Raw genomic sequence first — 20,618 nt, forward strand, 5'->3', positions numbered from 1 at the left:
GTGAGACTTTAAAAAACTGTGGGATCACGTGATTTGAAAAGCACAATTCTACTGTTGGTGGGATAGGATATTTAAAACTGAGATTATAATGGAAAAGCTAGGAATGTTTCTTGTGAGGGCTGTTCTGAAATAATCTTATCTTTTAGGAGGCTTTCCTAAAGTGATTGTGTTTATTGACACATTACTTTTTTTCTCTAACATAAATATAATGTCTCCTCTTTTCTCCACGAAAAACATTATTTGAAGAAATGCTATGTGTTGGTTAAAGTCTTGTTCATTGATACAGTCAACAAATATATAATGAAATAGTACTAGGAGCTAAGTAGCATGACCTTGTGAAAGCTAACTTAACTTCTCTAAATCTAATAAAAGTGTATATGCATTTCTGCTTGACAGTCAACTTCACCTGATCACTAGTTTTCTTTATGGCTGCAAACGTTCATAACACAAATAAATAATACATGTTTGAGATGATGGATATGCTAATTACCCTGATCTGATCTCTCTACATTATATGTATTGAAACATCACTAAGTACCCCATGAAATGTAAAATTATTAGGTGTCAGTTAAAAAACTGGCAATAATAACAGTAACTTTCTTCGCAGCATTATTGTTGTGAAGCTAAAATGAAACAATGCATGTAAAACGCTAAGCACAGTGCCAGTGACAACGATTCAGGGTCATTCACTGCTAGACATGACAGCGTGTGGCTTTGACCTAATGCCAAAGAACAAAAACCGCATTTTCAATCCTGACAAAGCTTTAGGGCTGTAAACCAGGCTAGGACAAGTGTTAACTTTTATGTTTAAAAAATTATGTGTGAGTTTTCCTTTTTCTATTTTAGTGGTATTTCTTAAGCAGTTATATATTAAGGTAAGTAAAGATAGTATGTCTTGATTAATAAATAGCCTAAGACCAGAAATAAATAATAAAGGCTTTAGGATTTGATTATAAATTATTTAATGATTAATCTGAGACTTTTAAATCTGAAAAGAAAAAAAATCAAGCATATGGTGTCTTAAAGTACAGTCAGCAGACAACATTATTCTTGTTTCTGATCAATATAAGGGCCAAATAGCTGCTGGTGGTTTTTTAATCACCGATAAGTGAAGCTTCCAAAAATTGCATCTCTCCTCATAATTCAATAAGATGAGACTGCTTTTTCCAAAGATATGATTGGTCCTTTCGCCAAAGGGGTGGAGAGAGCAGGGAAGTCTAGAAAATGAATACCTTTCACTTATAATGTTCAAAATCTGCTGAAGCACAAAGTAACTAGAGTATTGCTCTGGAAGGAACCAATAGGAAGAAGTCTCAAGACCTGAGCAAACCCAGCCAGAAGCCCAGGGAAAGAAACTTCCCCTGGCAGTCTCTTAAATCGGTGAGTTTTAACAAGGGGCTAAACCAACTAAGAAACAAGAACTTCTAAGATTTCCTGTCTGGAAAATAGGACTTTGAATTGAATGGTCAATTACAAGGAATTGTGAGGATAGCCTATGCGTGATACACAAGGCAAAGAAACAATGACTCTTAATTCATTTTCAGGGAATTTTTTTCCTTTCTTTTTCTCTGTGGTTGTGAGAACTAGGAGCATGTTAAAGCTGTTCTGTCTGAACCTTTATTCTGAAAACCACTGTAATTAATGAAGTTAATTGGATTTTTTTCCTCCTGTTAGGTTTAGGCCCAATCTGTCAACTAACGCATATAAAAGACATCTCAGAAGCAGAGTTTCACATCAGGAATAAAATAAAGAATGCACCCAGCAGTAAAATAGTGAGAATCTGTAAAATTGCAATTTCTGATCTTTTCTGAAGCAATCTGAGTTTCTTTGCCCAGGTGTTTAGCCAATTTGTTCCTCACAGTTTTTTTTTTTTTTTTTTTGTAAACTTGTATATTTCCTTTCGATGAGGAATAAACAGATCCTATTGTTGAAAATTCTGCATGTTTCATGTTGATTATTACTATTACTAAGGGCAACTTGATAATTATAAATCATCGCTAACATGATCTGTATGGATATAGGAGCTCAGAGCTGGAGTATTTGAATTTGAGATGTAAATTAGGGGATTTATTGCCCTTTTCTCAAACATTATTATTATTATTATCCAAGTTTCTTTTTATACTCTTGAGGGCTGAGGAGGAAATAAATTGCCTACAATAAATACAATGTCCAAAGATGCTTCCAACTTGAGAAGGATTTGTAGGTCTGGTATTCCTTGGTGATGCTGTGGGGAATTCCGTGGTTCCGGTTTCATTTCTGGGGTTTATGGTTTCCTGCATGTTCTTAGGCCAGTGTTTAGATCAGGTGGCCCCTTTCATTATCAGCAGAGGGTTGGGTTACTTGATTGCTTTGCTAAGAAGGACTTTTGGATGTAGGCAAGGTCCCCTGGGAGATAAATAGAAGAACGGACACCATGCCAGGAGGTGGGCAACCTTGTCTAGTACTTGAGTAGGAAGCGCCTCTTATTCTGAGAAAGAGAAATATTGAGGCCCGGAAATTACAATAGTAATTGTTATATAAAAATTTACACCTCATCCCTTTTGCTTGAGAGACTTGGGTTGGAGAGAGTGTGGGCATAAACTAATTTGAAACTTACTATTCAGAAGCTGGTTAAAATAGTAGTCATTACACGACAGTTGACACTTTAAATATTATCAATCTAAGAAAATATTAGAGCAGGTCTGTCTATTTCTCATAATTCTCCTATTACCTTAGATTTGTCAATTTGTTTCAAGCTGAACTGGTTAGGAATAAATTGGCATGGAGGTTATTATTCTCAACAGACAACTCTGCCCGCTCTTTACAAGGCTTACAAAATATTGAATTGAATTGATTGCTCTTTTGCTGGCTTGGTTCTGTAGAGAAAAAGATTCTTGCCTTCCTACTTTCCTTCCTTTCTCCAGCCCTTCTTTTCCATGTTTTCTGCCATATTTTTAGTTAAGTATGTTGAAAAAAATACTACTCTTTTATTTTCTTCTCTAGCATCATATTGAACCATGGCAGAAAAAGCCCGAAAAGTGTATGTGCATTTCTGTTTGACAGAAAACCTCAGCTAATTACTAGTTTTCTTTGTGGCTGTGAACATTTCCCCTGTAGAGAAGGCAAGGATCTCATTAGCACTAGCTAATAGGTAAAGGTTACCCCTCTGGAGACCTGGATTGGGGTATTTGAGACCCCAACCTATTGATTTTATTTCTTGATTGCTACTTTGCATGTCAAGGTGCTTTCAGGTTTTTCTTTTCATGTATAAAAGAAAAACACTATATTCTTATATAATAGATGCAAAAATAATCCAAATCTTTTCACTGGAATACAGAATTGATCTATGACATATCACTATTGGTATCATTATGGCTTATTGCATGTTAAGCACTTATAGATGCTGACACAGAAAAAAATAATTATGAAGAGCACAGCTTAAATTTATTGAATTTATAGAACACTTCATGAGGAAGAAGAGACATAATTACTAGGAAGAAAATCCTTAAGGTGTGACCTCTGGCTGACACACATCCAAGGCAGTGCTAGCACATGCTTAGAGCACAGATGTGAGCTGCTTACCTATGTGGGGAGATTTCAGGGCTGTGAGTAGGTCTTTCGCAGAAAAACCTTCAATTTCAGCTTCTGTAAGGCATCTCATTAATGGCAAATTTCCAAGGGAAGTAATTTATAGACTGAGTAAGCACCTGCACATAATCTGTGGTAAATAAATATATGAATGAATAAATGGATGGGTGTAGCAATTTCACTAATGTTATAATTTGTAACAAATTCTTTATTAAAAATATAGACAATATTGCAAAATATGCCATTTTTAAACAATTAAAAAAGTGCCTGTATTACCAAGTATCCTCACTCTCCAAATAAAAAGTAAAGAAAGAATTACTCCTAACATCATTATACATCATAACCGTGCTAACACTATTCATAACAAAAATATATTTTAACCCTTTGGCATGTATATTTCTAGGTATCTTTCTCTATAGTTTTCTCTCTCTTAAAAATGCTTCATAACTCTTTGATAATTAGTGTTTTTCCACAAAATGTATTATAAATATCGTACCATGTCAACAAGATTTATCAATTCCATTTTTTTTAGAGAAGATTTTGATAGGAAAGGAAAGGGGAGATGCTTGAAACCACTGCGGTGTTCAAATGGGGAGGTCAAATCCGAAGGTCGATAGAGACAGGAGAGAGGCTAGCATGCAGAAGGAGTCAGAGGAAAACTGACTGGTCTCCAGTGTGGTCGTCCCTGGACGACCGGGAAAACTTGCTGGTCTTCAATGTGGTAGTCCCTGCACACAATCATGGCCCATGCCAGCTGGCTCATTGGGGTTGAGTGAAAGAAGCTTAGTCCTGAATTGTTGGTCCCTTATCATAAGACACCAGCCTGGGGGCTGGCACAAATTTCTGAAGTTGGTATAAAAATGAATCTGACCACAAACCCTTTTTCCTGTAGGCTTATTGTGGGTAATCCTTTTAGACAGTAGTGGAAATGGGCAATCACCAACTTGTTAAAGACCTATGTAAACCAGCTGAAAGATTTCTGAATTTTTAATAAGCTATGTTTCCTTACTTACATTTTATCAGGCTTAACACTGAGCACATTTTACCTCTAGATGTTGAATATTACCTGCTTATCTTTCTTGGACATCTTCTCTCTAGTTCGTGGGTGTTTCTTTGTTAACTTCCTGGACATTTCTTAGCCTTCGATGTTTGTTTCCAACTTACTCCTCTGCACCATCTTACACCTATTTTGAAGTCTGCTGGCTTCTACTAGGTTTCAAGTAATTAATTTCAGAAACTACTTTATGTTGCAGTTTTCATGGATTCTGGTAGATTCAAATTTCATGTTCTCAGTTAGTATATCCCTAGAAAGAAATTTCGTGGTGATAATGCTTCAGACAAAAAATGGCAAAAGTTTCAGAAGCCAGAGCAGGCCAGTGGGGAAGACCATTTTGGGCAGGACACTTTCACTTTGCATAAGTGCCTTTCCACACTGCCCATGCTTTTTGGTCTTTCCTGCATTAAACCAGAGAAAATTCAGCAGGTCAGGGGGAAATTTATTGCCAGATATTTTTTGAAGATAATTTTAAGACTAGATAGAGTCTAACAGAGTTGGACTCTGTTTCTTGATACGAACTTGTGTTTATTTCCTGTTAGGAGGGGAACCTGTGCCATTCTCTTTTCCATATCTGCTTATACCTATTTGTAAGTCCATTCAGTTTGGACATGAGGACTTCTGGCTACATCTAAAGATATTCTTTAATTTTTCATTGTGGAATAATAGAAGATTTTAAAAGGCTAATTCTAGTAACTCAAAAGATATTTAAAACTTTTATGGGTGGTGAAGAGTGGGGATGTTTGCAGCTTTTTCTGTAATAAGCTGTTATGAGAACAGTCTTAGGAAGCTTTATTCATGGTCCAAAAGACCATTGATTAGCAGATGTGAGAGCAGTGGAGTGTATTTTATGGCTTAAAGGATTATGCTAACATGAATAATCACATACAACTTACTCCAAGAAGTTTCATTTATATCTTTCACAGAATCATAAATTCAGCAGAAATTTTGACAAGTCATTTAGTTTCTCCTCCACTTTTAAACAGGATACTTTCCTCCAACCCCCATATGTTGTTTCCCAAGCAATAGTGCCATGAAATATTGTGCAAGAAAGGCAAGCTTCCATGGTTACAAAATTCGACAAACTGATCCTCTTGGAAATAATATCATAGACCCTGGAAGTTGTACCCAGACTACAGTACCTAAAGAGTAGCTACAATACAAAATAAAACAATAACAATATACAAAAAATAAAAAATAAGTACATAAGAGATTCAGATATGCAGCTGATTGGGAACCATTGGTTTAATCATAGGATGCCATCCCAGGGAACTGGGGGATGTGGTGTTGAGGGCCCTGACCACCTGGGAAGGTAGATAGGACAGCATCTATCTACTATGGGCAGTAGGCAATCTTCAAATACAGGAGGTAAAAGAGGGAAGGAATCAACAAATGACTATTTTATTTACACAATGAGGTAATTCAGCCACATTCAATACTGAAAAAGAAACTCTCTAAAACATATCTCTGAACAAATACAGTCATGACTATGTGTTGCATTTATTATTTTCAGTAGTACAGTTAGTGTTCTGCCAAAATATTTATGATGGTTACATTGCTATAGCCTTTCAGCAAAAAGTATAATTCTGTATCAATGATGAAATAGCACCTCAACAAAATAATGATAATGATCCCATGCTATGCACTGGTACCTCTAATTTCTTTATGAACTGAAAGTTATTTTACTCATGTGTAGGTAAACCAGAGGAAGAATTAAGTAAATTAAGTGGATTAATTTCTCCTAGGAGTATTTTAGTAGCGATTGAAGGAGCCAGTTTTATATTCTGAAGGATGTAGACTTTGGATAAAAGCTTGAAGGTCAAGTGGAATTTGGATAGACTGAGAAGAAATGGAACACAAATTACATATAGGGGAAAATATGTGTAAAGTGTGAAGTTGAAAAATTAGTTTGTAATGTATAAAGAAGAGTGGAAAAAAAAGAATTCCCAAATAACCATGTATTTGGGATTCTCTGCCTCTTTCTCGCAGTGTTCCTCAGGAAGAATTGTGTCTAAGTTGTGTCTTTGAAAAGAACTAAAAACACTCTCAAACACTGTATTTCCAAACTTAAACAATAGCGTTAATTTTGATCAGTGTCAGAAAAAAAATAAGTGCACATATGATATGTCAAAATCAACTCTTCTGCCAGGCAGGCAAGGCTCTACAGAACAAGATCCCATTTTACCAAGCCAAGATGGCTACCACTTCTCTCCATGATGAACTCTGTTCCCATGGAACAACTCTTTTTCCATCCCTTATATACTTTATGTTCATTTTTTCCTCCAAATCTTAGCTCATGTCATTTTCTTACTGAAAATATTCTCTACAGTTTTTGTTGCTTATTAAAGCCCCTTGGGGGCTCAAGTGAAGTTTTATGTTATCATTTTCATTATTAACATATCGAGTCTTAGGCTGTGCAAGGCCTGGGTACTTCTAGATATAGGAAGGACAATTCTTGATATTACACATACAATCTAGTTAATTCCTCAGAAAACAGAATTATTTCCTTGCTTTAAAATTTATTGTCTAGGCCAGGTACAGTGGCTCACACTTGTAATCCCAGAACTTTGGGAGGCTAAAGTGGGAGGAGCCCTTGAGCCCAGGACGGGAGTTTGAGATCAGCCTGGGCACCATAGAGAGATACCGTCTCTACAAATAACAATAATAAAAAAAATTAGCTAGGTGTTGTGGCATGCGCCGTGGTCCTAGCTAGTTGGGAGGCTAAGTTGGGAGGATCACCTGAGCCTAGGAGGTCGAGGTTGTAGTGAGCACTGATCACATCACTGCATTCCAGCCTGGGCAACAGAGTGAGGCCCTATCTCAAAAAAAAAAAAATGTCTAAAACCAAATAAAGCAGCGTTTTATTGTTTTATATTCTTGTATTATTATTATATTTTCTGACCATTAGTTGCATCTTTTCTCTGTCCAGAAAATGACAGATACCCTCCCTAAGTCTAGATAACATGGTAAACCTCTGTTGTCCTACCTCAAAATGCTGGGTTTATAGTAGATGTTCAGTGAATACTTGAGTTAACACACAAGCATCCATTGATTCAGCGTGGGACCCTGAGGAAATCTCTTATACAATAGCTGTATCTTGATGGATGGGCAAGTTTTGGAAAAGTAAGCATCTCAGCATATAATAAATAAACAGGACCCCCCATTCACAATACGCTTTCGAATCCAATATCCTATTGCTCCTACAACAAGCATGAGTGATGGGTAAGAAGGAGACTGCCCATTTTACAGATGAAGTGGTTGCAGTTCAGAAAGTTTAAATGATTTGCTCAAGATCAGAGGGTGGGTATCACAGCTGGACTCCAACCCTCATCTTATGATTCTGAAGCTAAGGTGGAGGACAGGACTGGACAGCCAGTTGGGCAGGGGCAATCTTTGGGGAGGAGAGAGTTTACCAGAACAAGAGGCAGTCAAAGGGGAATCAGGAGTTTGAAAGGTAAAGATAAACTTTCATGTGGGGTAGGTCTTGGGATGTGGTGCAGCTGGCAGCCAAAGATTTCTCCTACAGCTTTCTAACCATCTCAGGGAGAAGGATTTGGAATGAACATTAGCACATGGCTGTCCTCAAACTGTGTGTAGAAGACTGAAGTTTCAGCCAACTGGCCACTGAAAGGGTCACTACCCTTCCTCTGTAAGCTGTAAGTTGGCAGTTAGAAAGAGGTTAAATTCATGTCTTTTGCAAAGGTGAATTACATGGTTAGATATCTGCTGATCACCCTGTCACCACCTGTGGGACACACAACTCTGTGTTCCACTTGCTATCTCATATAATGCCCGAAATTGTTGCCTAGAGAGCTGAACAGTGACATCTATTGGTTTGATTTGAAATATGCAAGTTCAAAAGAGAAACAGCCACATTAGTATTTCTTCCCCTTTCAAAACAAATAGTAACAATCATGCCAAAGGAATGACCCTTCCAAAGGAAGTTTTAACATCAGCGGCATACTTTATCTGAAGAACAACACGCGACTCCAAGTTTCAGGATGAGGGATATCATGTGACTTTTATTTTTGCAGAGAGCCCATCAAAGACTGTGTAAACCTTTTAAAACTCCTATTCAAAAGAAACAGTACTAAGACCTGTGTATTTGAGAAATTCCTCAATGCTCAAGATTTCATCCAGAAGCATAAATGAGCAAATAGAAAGTATGGATTTGGGGTGGTGATGAGAAATAATGAAATTGCTTTCTGCTCTAGGAAACTTGAGAAACAAACCTTCCCGTGGATGTGCCTGTGAGTTACAACCCAGCTTGAATCCTTTCTAAATAGCTCCAAATTTCAAGATCACTTTGACAATCACCTAGCTCTTAGCTTCAATTAATGAAGTGTCCATGTTCCTTTGTACTGAATGCTCTATTTCTTTCCTTACAAAACTCTAAACCTCATTGAATGTACAATGGAAATGATTTTCTGGGAAATCTGGATAATCAAAAAATACTAAATTCTAACAAATTATATATATGTAAAATTTTTTTATATGATATATAATTTATATATGTACATTATATTTATATTATACATTATATTTATAAATTATATATATACATTATATATACATATATAAATTATATATATACATTATATATACATATATAAATTATATATATACATTATATATACATATATAAATTATATATATACATTATATATACATATATAAATTATATATATACATTATATATACATATATAAATTATATATATACATTATATATACATATATAAATTATATATATAATTTATATATACATATATAAATTATATATATAAATTATATATACATATATAAATTATATATATAAATTATATATACATATATAAATTATATATATAAATTATATATACATATATAAATTATATATATAAATTATATATACATATATAAATTATATATATAAATTATATATACATATATAAATTATATATATAAATTATATATACATATATAAATTATATATATAAATTATATATACATATATAAATTATATATATAAATTATATATACATATATAAATTATATATATAAATTATATATATATTGTGTGTGTGTGTATATGTGTGCACACTCCATACAATATCATTTCCTGCTCAGACCTTTACAAAAGTTGCTAAGAAACAGTAAATTGGACAGTTTGGCCTTCAACCTTTTATCCACCCCAGAGAAAAAAGAAGTGGCTCAAAGAGGGTAGCATGAGAAAACAGAGGAGAAAATGAAGGCTTGGATAATCTGCCAACTGAATAACTGAGTAATGACATAACCGGATCATTGAAAAAATGTTAAAATTTTTACCAGTTATTAATTAGAGAATCATGCATGACCCTGGGAACTTGCTTTTTGTTTTAAAACAGGAGCCACGATTATGAAATGGTTCAAGCTGGCTTATTCAGGTCTGCTGAGATCTCTACTGGTTTGCTTTTCAGATTCCCTCGTGGTTCGAGAACAGAATGGCGTTAAATCACACTGCCCTGCCTCAGGACGAGCGCCTGCCACATTACCTTCGAGATGGGGATCCCTTTGCTTCCAAACTTTCTTGGGAAGCGGATTTAGTGGCTGGCTTTTACCTGACAATAATTGGTAAGCTTCCTTAATGCTTCTGCGCAAAGGCTGCATTTAGAAAATTCATGGGCTGATATGTTGATTTTGTAAAAGGATTCTGATACTTAAGTGGATAGTTTAGTGGAGGTGAAGAGTGGGGAAAGGCAGAAGATGGAATGGCATTATGGCATTCAATAAATGTTTCCTAGAAATGACTCTTTATTATCATTATTATTAGGAATAAAATTCCATTGATAATCCAAGAACACTTACAGCAAAATTATTTATCCATTTCATTTTGGTTACTTTGGGAGTAGATTTACTTTCTGAACACCAAAATTAATGATAATGGCATTTTATTTAAACAGAGTGCTTTTATTATTTAATAATGTTTTTGATATAATCATAAGATTTTAGGTTGAGAATGGGCCTTAAAAATAATCTAGGTCAGTCTCCTGTTCTCACAACTGAGCAAAACTCAATTGTGCTATTGTGCTATAGTGCTATAGTAATGGCAGAAACACTGAGCTTACTTCACCTAAAAGTAAAGTTGCATCAAAATAGCTAAGCCATTTCGGTGGGAGTTGAAAAATGTATTGGTGATAAATGGAAGAAAGTCCGGGTTCAAAAGACTTTTGTGCATAATCGACAAACGGGTGCACCTGCTTCTAGACCGCATGATATCATTCATTCAGTAGCCACATGTGGCTTTTCCAAATTGAAAGGTGCTGTAGTGTAAATACTCACCAGATACTGAAGGGTCAGTACAAGAAAAAGTGGTATGAAATATCTCATTATTAATTTTTAAAAATTAAATACACATTGAACCTACAACATTTTAGGTATGTTAAGCTAAATAAAATATATTACTAAAATTAATTTACTGTAAATTTTTAATTTATAAATTAAATTTTTACTTTGTAAATTTTTACTTTGTTTAATGTGGCTACCAGAAAATTTTAGAATCCATATGTGGTTCGCATTTCTGCCTTACATTACATTTATATTGGATAGCACTAATCTTGACAGTTAGGATTTAACCACCATACTTTTCTTAAATTCAAAATTGTTGTTTTAAATTTGGGTGACCAGTGTGAAGGTGGGTTATGTCTTTAGGTTTGTTTGCCTTTAATTTTTTCAGATGTTGGGTCAAACTTGCTCTCTCTCTCTTTTTCTCTTTGTTTCTATCTTTCTCTTCCACCCTTCTTCCCTCCCTTCCTCCCTTTCTCTCTTTTTCTCCCTCTCTCATCTATTTATTACTGGCTAACAATTTCATTTAACCTCCTGAAAGTAGCAAAACTCATTAGAAAATACTTGATCTCCCTCTATGGTCAGTACTTGAGGCAAAAGGAACTCATGTGATTCAACCAAATTCTGCTGTAAAGTGATTCCCTGGGTCTTTGTCTTTACTGTTGTTAGTGTTTTACTAGTTTAAATTCTGTTTCTTATAAATGAGCCCCCATCTCTTTTCAACATAAATATATATTGAGCACCCACTCTTTGCCACTGTTTTAAGTTGCTGGGAATAGAGCAGAGAATAAAACGGGCAAACATTCTGCTGGAACAGAGACTATCTTATCTCTGTAAAATCCACATTGCATTTTTATTAAACTTAAGTACTTTCAATTACCAGAAAAGGCAGAAAAATAAGCAACTTGATCAATTGAATTTAGCATAGCTCCATCACTTCCAAGGAATGAATTAAAAAGTAACATCAATAACCTGACAAATCTCTCCAGACAACACAAAATAGAGAGGCCTGTCAGTCCATTCCCAATCTTAAGCAGGGAGGATTGGAGGAAGAGAGGCAACCAGGGTGAGGAAATCAGGAGAATTTCCCACCTGATACACATGGAGTTGGAAGGAAAATCCACAATCATATTCCAGTGGGTTTGCTGAGATGGAGCCAGAAAAACAGGTTCAAAAAGAGTCCCTGGACAGGGGGAGCTTCAGGAGGATCAGGGCACTGGGAGGTGGAGCCAATGGTATGTTAGAGAACAGTCACGCAGGGTGAGGAGAGGGGTCGGCTGGAGGGGTTTGGACTCACCCTAGACCCGCTTCTTGGACTTGGCCGTGTGTCTGGTTTTCACTCTCCTAGAATAGGCTAGTGTAGATGTTGCAAGATTCCTTTTTTTTTTGGACATAGAGTCTCACTCTGTCACCCAGGTTGGAGTGCAGTGGTGCGATCTCGGCTCACTGCAACCTCCACCTCCCAAGTTCAAGTGCTTCTTGTGCCTCAGCCTCCTGAATAGCTGGGACTACAGGTGTGCACCACCATGCTTGGCTAATTTTTGTGTTTTTTAGTAGAGACGGGGTTTCGCCATGTTGGCCAGGCTGGTCTTGAACTCCTGGCCTCAAGTGATCTGCCCACCTCAGCCTCCCAAAGTGTTGGGATTACAGGCATGAGCCACCGCGCCTGGCCAAGATGTATGTGTCCAGATTGCTTTTAAGGAGCCAGAGTGGAATAAACATTCTTGGTGGGCTTTGTTAAATACTAGAAGTCTTAAGAGACAATGGAAAGATAACAATATAAATCTGAGTTTGAAATACAGGAGACATAAATTACAAATCCATTTTTTACCTTCCACACTTTTACTATTATTGTAAATACTAAGTTTATTAACAGTTAATATATATGATATTTTTGTATCCATAAATGATATAGGATTTGATTATCTAAAAGTGTCCCCACTTTGGTCTTTATCTTCTTAATCTGGTTGTCTTTTCACTAATATTAAGAATAAATTTGCTTTTTCCTGACACTCATCTATAACATATATATATATATTGCTTGTTAGAATACTTTACATGCAATGAATAGAGAGGTGACTATTTTTTGATAATGCTTTGGGCACTGGGTGAAACCTTATGAAGCAGGGTCAGTAAAGAAAATTTAAGAAAGGAAAAGTAAGAAAACAAATATTTTCAAAAGAGATGTAGACAGATGAAAGGTGTTTCAATGAGCCTTGTGTATCAAATGAAAATGGATACTTGTTTTTACTCTTTTTGGATACAAAGTAGGTGGCATTAAGTTTATACTTTTTCAAGCCACGTTTTCACATTTTGCTTTCCTAGCTGGTTTCCTTGAGTGAGACCTAAGTTTCATTTTAGTTGGTTTGCTCTGGAACTCCGTAATCTCTTTTATTTTTCTCTTCTTCTGCTTTATGAAAGCTAAAGAGGTTTTAATGGACCATTAAGCAGCACTGACTCCAGGGAGTCAGAATTTCCTAAGAGCACAATGCAGTTAGTTCCTGGTGGTTTCATACCATCAGCTGAATCACACATTTCTTTCTTTGCCCCCAAAATGAATTGTGGTGGAGAAGTAGAAATTAAAATAGAAAACTCTGGGTTTCTCCTGTTAATACTCTCCTTATTCCTTACTACTAAAGGCAGCTGTACCAGATTCTCATTTATACACAGCTACACTATGAAGCAAGAATTCCTGAAGAAATCTACTCTACATGTTAAGCTATGGAAGTAGGTGTATTCTTTTCTTAAATAAAGTCAGTAGGGATTGGGTCTTTTTGGATTTAAACTGGGTTTGTAAGAACTTTCGAACAGTTTCATTGTAATGCCAAAGGCAACTAGTCATTAACAAAAGGATATGAAAAAGTGGGAACACACTTATGGCATTGTTGGTAGGTTCGGTGGGTTGAGGGTCACTTTCTCTCCCCTTGGTGGGAGGGACAGTGCCCAGGTTCTCGATTGTCACCCACTTACCCTTGATATCTAGTCCAGTAGCAGCTGAAGGCTGTTCTATCTGCCAGACAGTCAGTGTCCATGTCTCCCGAAGAGGCAAAAGTCCTGGGGCGTCTCTGGGAGATGTCCATTTTCTTGAAGGGAGTTATGACAGCCATACCTGGCCTCTGCCTCTCCTGAACACTGGTGCTCCCTTAGGAGTTGACAGTGATACTGAAGGCACCTTCTTTGGTTGGCTTCATCTTCAGAATTTATCAAGAGCTAAGGGTTTAACCCTGCTGATCAGAGGGAGGGAGTTCTATAAAGCCAATAATCTATAAAAATGGCTGAGGAAAGTACTCCACCCTGGGGGCCAGGACAAGAACTGACCATTGGGATTCCCACACTTTCCTGAGCCTCGCGGGGAAGTTAGCGATGCCTTTTTCTGGGTAAGTTCAGTCTTATGATCCCTGACTCCTGCCCCATTGGCCTGTCACTCACAACTCATGCTTTTTATTTCATCTTCTTAATTTAGATTTTTTTATTTAGAGTCCTCTCACTACCCTCTAAATCTATGGTGTCCATTTTTGAAGTTGAGAAGTGTTTCATATCTGAGTGAACTGGAAATCCTAGTTTTAACGATGGGAATTTTTATTTTTCCTTGTAGGGATTCTGTCCACATTTGGAAATGGATATGTCCTTTATATGTCTTCTAGACGAAAGAAGAAGCTGAGACCCGCTGAAATAATGACTATCAATTTAGCAGTCTGTGATCTGGGGATTTCAGGTAACACAACCATGCTGTGTTTTCTTTGTGGGTTTAAACTACTCCCTATTCTAAAGTACTCACTGTCTCCAACATCACCCCCTGACATATCCTCCCTTCACATCTCCTTCCACTCTTCGCTTCACAAATCACCTTTCAGAATTTTGTGGTAAGTCAATGGGGTGCTGTCCAGCTGACAAGATTATTCATTTAATATTTATGGAGTCTTTTCTGTGTGTCAGGCATGTTAGATGCTGAAGGCACAATTTGAAATAATATGTGGTACCTCAGATGTCTCAGAGTGTAGTGGGCTAAATAATTCAGAAATCAGAAATCAGGAGGCAAATCTCAGGTCAATATTTTAAGCTTCTTTACACCTCTTCAACGGAAGTCTGATTAAAATAAACATCAACAAAGGAATCTTGAAGGGTAAATGACAGTTGAAGACAGTTGAAGACAGTTGAGAGGTGAATGTAGGAAGAGGAAAGAGGTGCCCTGCTGATGATATATGTAATCATGACTTAGTGACATATCACAAGCATAGGACGCTTCTGGTTCAGTGGTCCTCAAACGCAACTCACAAAATATCACCCGGGGAAGTTCCGAATTAAGTGGTTGAGAATGTTACCTGGGCATCAGGATATTTAAAATGAGAATCTGCAAGTATGTTAATGTGTGGCCAAAATTGAGAACCACTGGCTTCTTTTTCACTTTTCTAATAACGTGGCAAGGAGTTGGAAAAAAATTTTCCTTCACTATAATTCACTTTTAAAAATATGAACCATTTTAAGTAAATCTTCACTTTCTTCTATACAACTTCAGAGTTGCTTAGTTGGACTCTAATCTGTCTTTGAATCCCAACATCTGCTATTTAGCTTATGGTTTTAGGTCATTAGAGTAGGGTAATTTGTTTGAACAGTACACAGCAGCTCCTCTTACCATTAGAAACTTGTTAGTAGTTTCCCATCAAAAGCCTCCTTTAAAAAATGTTTTGTGGCTGGGCACAGTGGCTTGCACCTGTAATCCCAAAGCTTTGGGAAGCTGAGATGGGTATAAAGTTTGAGGCCAGGAGTTCAAGATCAGCCTGGGCAATGTAGTGGGATTTCATCTCTACAAAACAAATTTATCCTTGAAGTCTGGGTATTGGGTAAAACTAAACAAAACAAATAAAAAATAGCTGGGCACTTGATCAAGTTCAGGAGTTCAAGGCTGCAGTGAGCTATGGTAGTACCACTGCACTCCAGCCTGGGTGAAAAAGCGAGACCTTAATTAAAAAAAAAAAAAAAGAGTTTTCCGATATTTGTTTCTCTCTTCATAAGTGGATTTTTCTGCCGATCTCCAAAAACAAGGCTCAACAATAATCCTCCGCGTTCTGAGTCACTATTTAGCACACAGCAGATGTGTGCTTACTCAGAGTTTGGATGGTCTTGGTTATCTGGGAAGGCTTTATTCAGTATGGACCTGCATAAACATTATGAACGCTTATGGCGAATGCACATGCACATTAAGAAGAGCATCACACGCCTGGTTTTGTGAAAATAAACAGGACGAACCCCAGGGGATTTGTGAGGCTGCAAAATGGCTGCCATTTTTACCTGTTGCCACGCGATGGCGGTGTCGCAACAGGAACGGTAGGTTTCCCGGCCAGCTCGCCCCGCGGGTCCCTAAGGTGTCTACCTAGTATTGAGCGTAACATGCCTGAACGAAACATGTCATTCCAGCTACACCCTTCATCGGTGAATAATAGCAGGCTCATTGCTGAACTAGACTGGGCTTGAATAAAAATGTCCTTAATTGGCCTGGTGCGTTGAAACATGCTTTCAGCCAAGCAAGTGGGCTCTAGAATGGCGCAAACCCCCTCATTACTCTGGTTATGTCTTCAGAGTAATTCACCAGAAACCACTTTCTTTCATACAACAGCTTTCACTAACCCAGATCATTTTTTTTCAACTTTGGAGCACCTATAATACATTTTCCCTTCCAATAAACGTTAAAACTTTGCCTGCTTTATTTTTTTCTTGCTCAGCTATATTCCATTATAAGCACCTCCTGGAGGCCAGATGTATGGCATCTATGCAACTAATACTTGTTGACTAAATATCAAGGGCTCCCAGTCGTGTGTATTATATACACGTGTTATATTAGGATAACCTCTTAGGATAAAGTCGTGTTATATTAGGATAACCTGGTGGGCGGGTGGTGGTGGTGTTAAAAATATGTATAATGCCTGAACTCACTCCAGATAAATAACAATATTGGGAGGTTTGTGGGGAGGGATGGAACCCTGGATGTTCCTATTTCAAAGCAAAGCAAAACAATACGTTCAGCGATTCTAATGTGCAGCCGGGTTCTGGAAACATTCTACTAAGTGGAAGAGAGAGAGACATTCTAGATGACACCCTAAAGTTTAATCCAAAGGTCTGCTGAAGAAGGAAGCCTGAAATCGCTTTTGCTAATCAGGATCCCAGGCACAACAGATGTAATCTTACTCCATTCTGTCACTTTCACTTGTCTTTTTGCTGCCTTTAGCACCCACCTGGCTGACACCCACCTCAAGCCTTTTAGTTTGCTGTTTCCTCTGCCTCTAATCCTTTCCCTCCAGAAGTTTTTTTGACTTCTTTCCCACCGATTTAGGTATCTACCTAAATGTCACATCTCAGAGAAGTCTTCCCTGATGCCTTTATGTAAAACAACAGTTTCCGTCTACCTGCTTTCTCTGCTTTATTTTCCTTCATTGTACTAATCACTACCTATCTTTCTGTCATACCACATCTTATATTACAAATTTAGGTGTTTTTTTTGTCTGCTTTACCTGTTAGAAAATAAACTTGTCAGTCTTGATCTCCACTTGGTCCTCTAGCACCTTGCTCTGTTTTTCTTACATACTAGGCATTGAAAAATTTGTTGTTGAATGGAAAAAAACCCCACAAACCTAAATAGTTATTTTACGCTCCATTTCCTTATGGACTCACTGGAATTAGGAGGCTGTCATATGAGGGCACCTAGTCTAGCAAGCTGAAAGGTGGCACTAACCATCTAGACAACTAGAGGAGATGTGTGTCTAGATTGCAGAAGGCATTCAGTAAATATGTGTTGATTCACTGAACTAACAGGAACTCCTGAATACTTTTGTATACCATAGAGGAACACACCTGGGAGGGCTGGAAGCTAGCACCTGCAGGCTGTGAATGCCAGTTACTTAGCTTTCCTAAAGCATTAAGGTTAGGGAACCTTCTTTTGTGATGTAGATCAGTTAGAGGTTTGAAGAGCTTCCTCAGTACATTTTTTTTTGGAGGTGTGGGGGTGTGGTGAGGACTGAATAGGGAGGGCTACAGGTTATGATGTAAAAGTAGAAGAATGCTTTCTAGAAAGTTAAAAAAAAAAAATTCTAATGGAGGGCCAAGGAATAAATAGTTTAAATCCCAGAAATCAGGATCTGGTTGTAAACAGCTTGGACCTCACATTTACTGAAATAGCTATACCGTATTTGAATAAGATATAACTTAACAGAAGAAGAAAAAAAGGAACAACTGAAACAGAGGGAATTGTGGAAATCTGGTTCTAACCTTAACAAAAAGGATTTTGAAATAAAATTCCTAAGCAGTTTTTTTAAAACAGTAAATTTTTTTCTTTGAAAAAGAGCATGACTTAGAAGCTGAATATATAAAACAGGTGAAAAAATTATCTTTCCTGATTGACAGAAGGTGGAGCATGGAACCTTGGTTACTTAATATTTCTTTCCCTAAATGACCCACCTACTTCCCCTTCAGGGGACTCTCTCTCTCTCTCTCTCTTCTCTCTGTGTGTGTGTGTGTGTCTCTCTCTCTCTCATAGAGGAGCTCCATGAATCCTCTTAGGTCTAGGTATGAACACATGAAAATTGCTGGGCTATATAATTATCCTCCCTCCTTCACCTCCCCCATCCTATTGCTTCCCTGTGAATACTCAACTTTCTGGGGTTTCTTAAGCACTTTTTATTCATTGATAGTAACAAGGAAATAGTAAAAGACTAAATATGTTCTATTTTTTAAATAAATAAAAGGACAAATTCACATTTCAGAGAAAGTTGTCTACATCATTCTTTAAAATGTCTACATCATTTTAAAGAATTTTAAAATTCTTTAAAATGTGTTTGAAACTCATACTTTCTTTCTCCAGTGCTCTTTATAATCTTTATTCTCCAGAGTGCTATTAAACCTCCTCCTTTTCTATATTCACAGTAGCTAGTTCACTGCTTCTCTAATTAAGGCTTTCTCTGATATATAGCCTCTCTCTTTCCCCTCCCAAACCCTTTCATAGACACTTAACTCCTAATGTACAAGGTTATCTTGGCGTGTTAGAAAACATATTCCTCTTTTTCATCCATGTCCCTACAAAGGACATGAACTCATCATTTTTTATGGCTGCATAGTATTCCATGGTGTATATGTGCCACATTTTCTTAATCCAGTCTATCATTGTTGGACATTTGGGTTGGTTCCAAGTCTTTGCTATTGTGAATAATGCGGCAATGTATACATATGTAACTTACCTGCACATTGGGCACATGTACCATAAAACCTAAAGTATAATAATAATAATAATAATAATAAAAAAAGAAAAAAAAAGAAACTTTAAAAAAAAAAAAAAAAAAGAAAACATATTCCTCCTAGAAGGATGCAGCTTCCAAAAGAAAAAAACCAAATTCCCCTTTTCATTATAAGGAATCTCATGCCTTATACAGGTTCTAAAAGGCCCCACCTGGAGGAGGATGAGGTGGATGGAAATCACCATTTTGCATATTCTTTTTGTCTTTCTCTTCTTTTTCTTCATTTTCTCTTTCTCCATCTCTTCTTTCCTCTATTCATTGAGACAATTTTCTGGAAGTTTTATTATTAAGAAAAGTTGCATTGGTCCCAGGAACGTAAGTATGTTTCAAAAGCAAATCTATTAATAACAAGCATTAACCGATTCAATGAGAAAAAATGTTATGATCACCTCAGTAGATGCCGAAAAAGCATTTAATAAAATTTAACATCTATTTCTGGTAAAAAAAAAAAAAGTCTTAACAGACTAGTGTGAGAAAGAACTTCTCTAGAATAGAAAAGTTGTGCTTGAAGAGGGTATTTTCTCTCAGAGATTTTATACATTTCCCCTTTCTCTAAGCCTTTGAATGAAAGACTGCAATAAAACGTTAAAAGTGACCAGATCGTAGTCACTGACTACTAGTATCATGTCTGTAATTCCTGAAGCCAGGTCTCTTTGAGACAGTTTTTTCAAAAGTAATAATTCCTTAAAAGTTTTCCCTCTATATCCTTTCACTGTCTTTGGCTATTGGGATGACTGAAATTCCTCTCTGGGTAGCTTCAAACTGAGTTTATTCATAGATAACTGCTGGATTTTTATTAATCTAGGAAATCTGTGTAATCAAGGGTATCTGTGTGTGTTCACATGTGTCCCTGTGCTTTAGGGGAGGAGGTTCAGGTGAGTTGAGGTAGGTGGGGAAACAGTAACCAGAGGAACTTCTGTTGACAAGTCACTTGGTGCTCTAGTTGTAGGCAAGCCGTTCACCATCATCTCTTGCTTTTGTCACCGCTGGGTGTTTGGCTGGATCGGCTGTCGCTGGTATGGATGGGCTGGATTTTTCTTTGGCTGTGGAAGCCTTATCACCATGACTGCTGTCAGCCTGGATCGATACTTGAAAATCTGCTATTTATCTTATGGTAAGTTGGCAGGTTTCTCATTCCCTGACAGTTAAAGCTAGGTGGATTGAGTGTTAGAACTGTACATATTTTATGCAGGTAATAAACAAAGATTATGAATAACCTCAGAGATCAAGAATATTTCTATTTATAGCCTATCATCTTGTTCTGACATGTTTAAGGATTTTAACCTATGTCAAAGTAGATTTCTTTTAATACATATTTTATAGTAATGTCTGGTGTTTGTTTATAATGCTTTAAAAACTATCATTTTCTTGTATAGTGTGTAAGCTTCCATCATGTTTTCCATGCAAACAAAA

General features: G+C 36.8%; 1 protein-coding gene across 1 annotated transcript in view; it reads left to right on the plus strand.

Annotated features, from left to right (window-relative positions):
* The first annotated feature begins 10,046 nt into the window (after positions 1 to 10,046).
* Positions 10,047 to 20,618, plus strand: part of OPN5 (opsin 5) — a 44,730-nt gene continuing 34,158 nt past the window's right edge. Inside the window, exons 1-3 of the mRNA XM_002816969.3 lie at positions 10,047 to 10,212; positions 14,519 to 14,638; positions 20,149 to 20,319. Of these exons, the coding sequence (XP_002817015.1) occupies positions 10,083 to 10,212; positions 14,519 to 14,638; positions 20,149 to 20,319 (421 nt within the window). The 5' untranslated portion in view covers positions 10,047 to 10,082. The remainder of the gene's footprint in view (positions 10,213 to 14,518; positions 14,639 to 20,148; positions 20,320 to 20,618) is intronic.

The sequence above is a fragment of the Pongo abelii genome, chromosome 5 (assembly GCF_028885655.2).
Source record: "Pongo abelii isolate AG06213 chromosome 5, NHGRI_mPonAbe1-v2.0_pri, whole genome shotgun sequence".
Lineage (NCBI taxonomy): Eukaryota > Metazoa > Chordata > Mammalia > Primates > Hominidae > Pongo > Pongo abelii.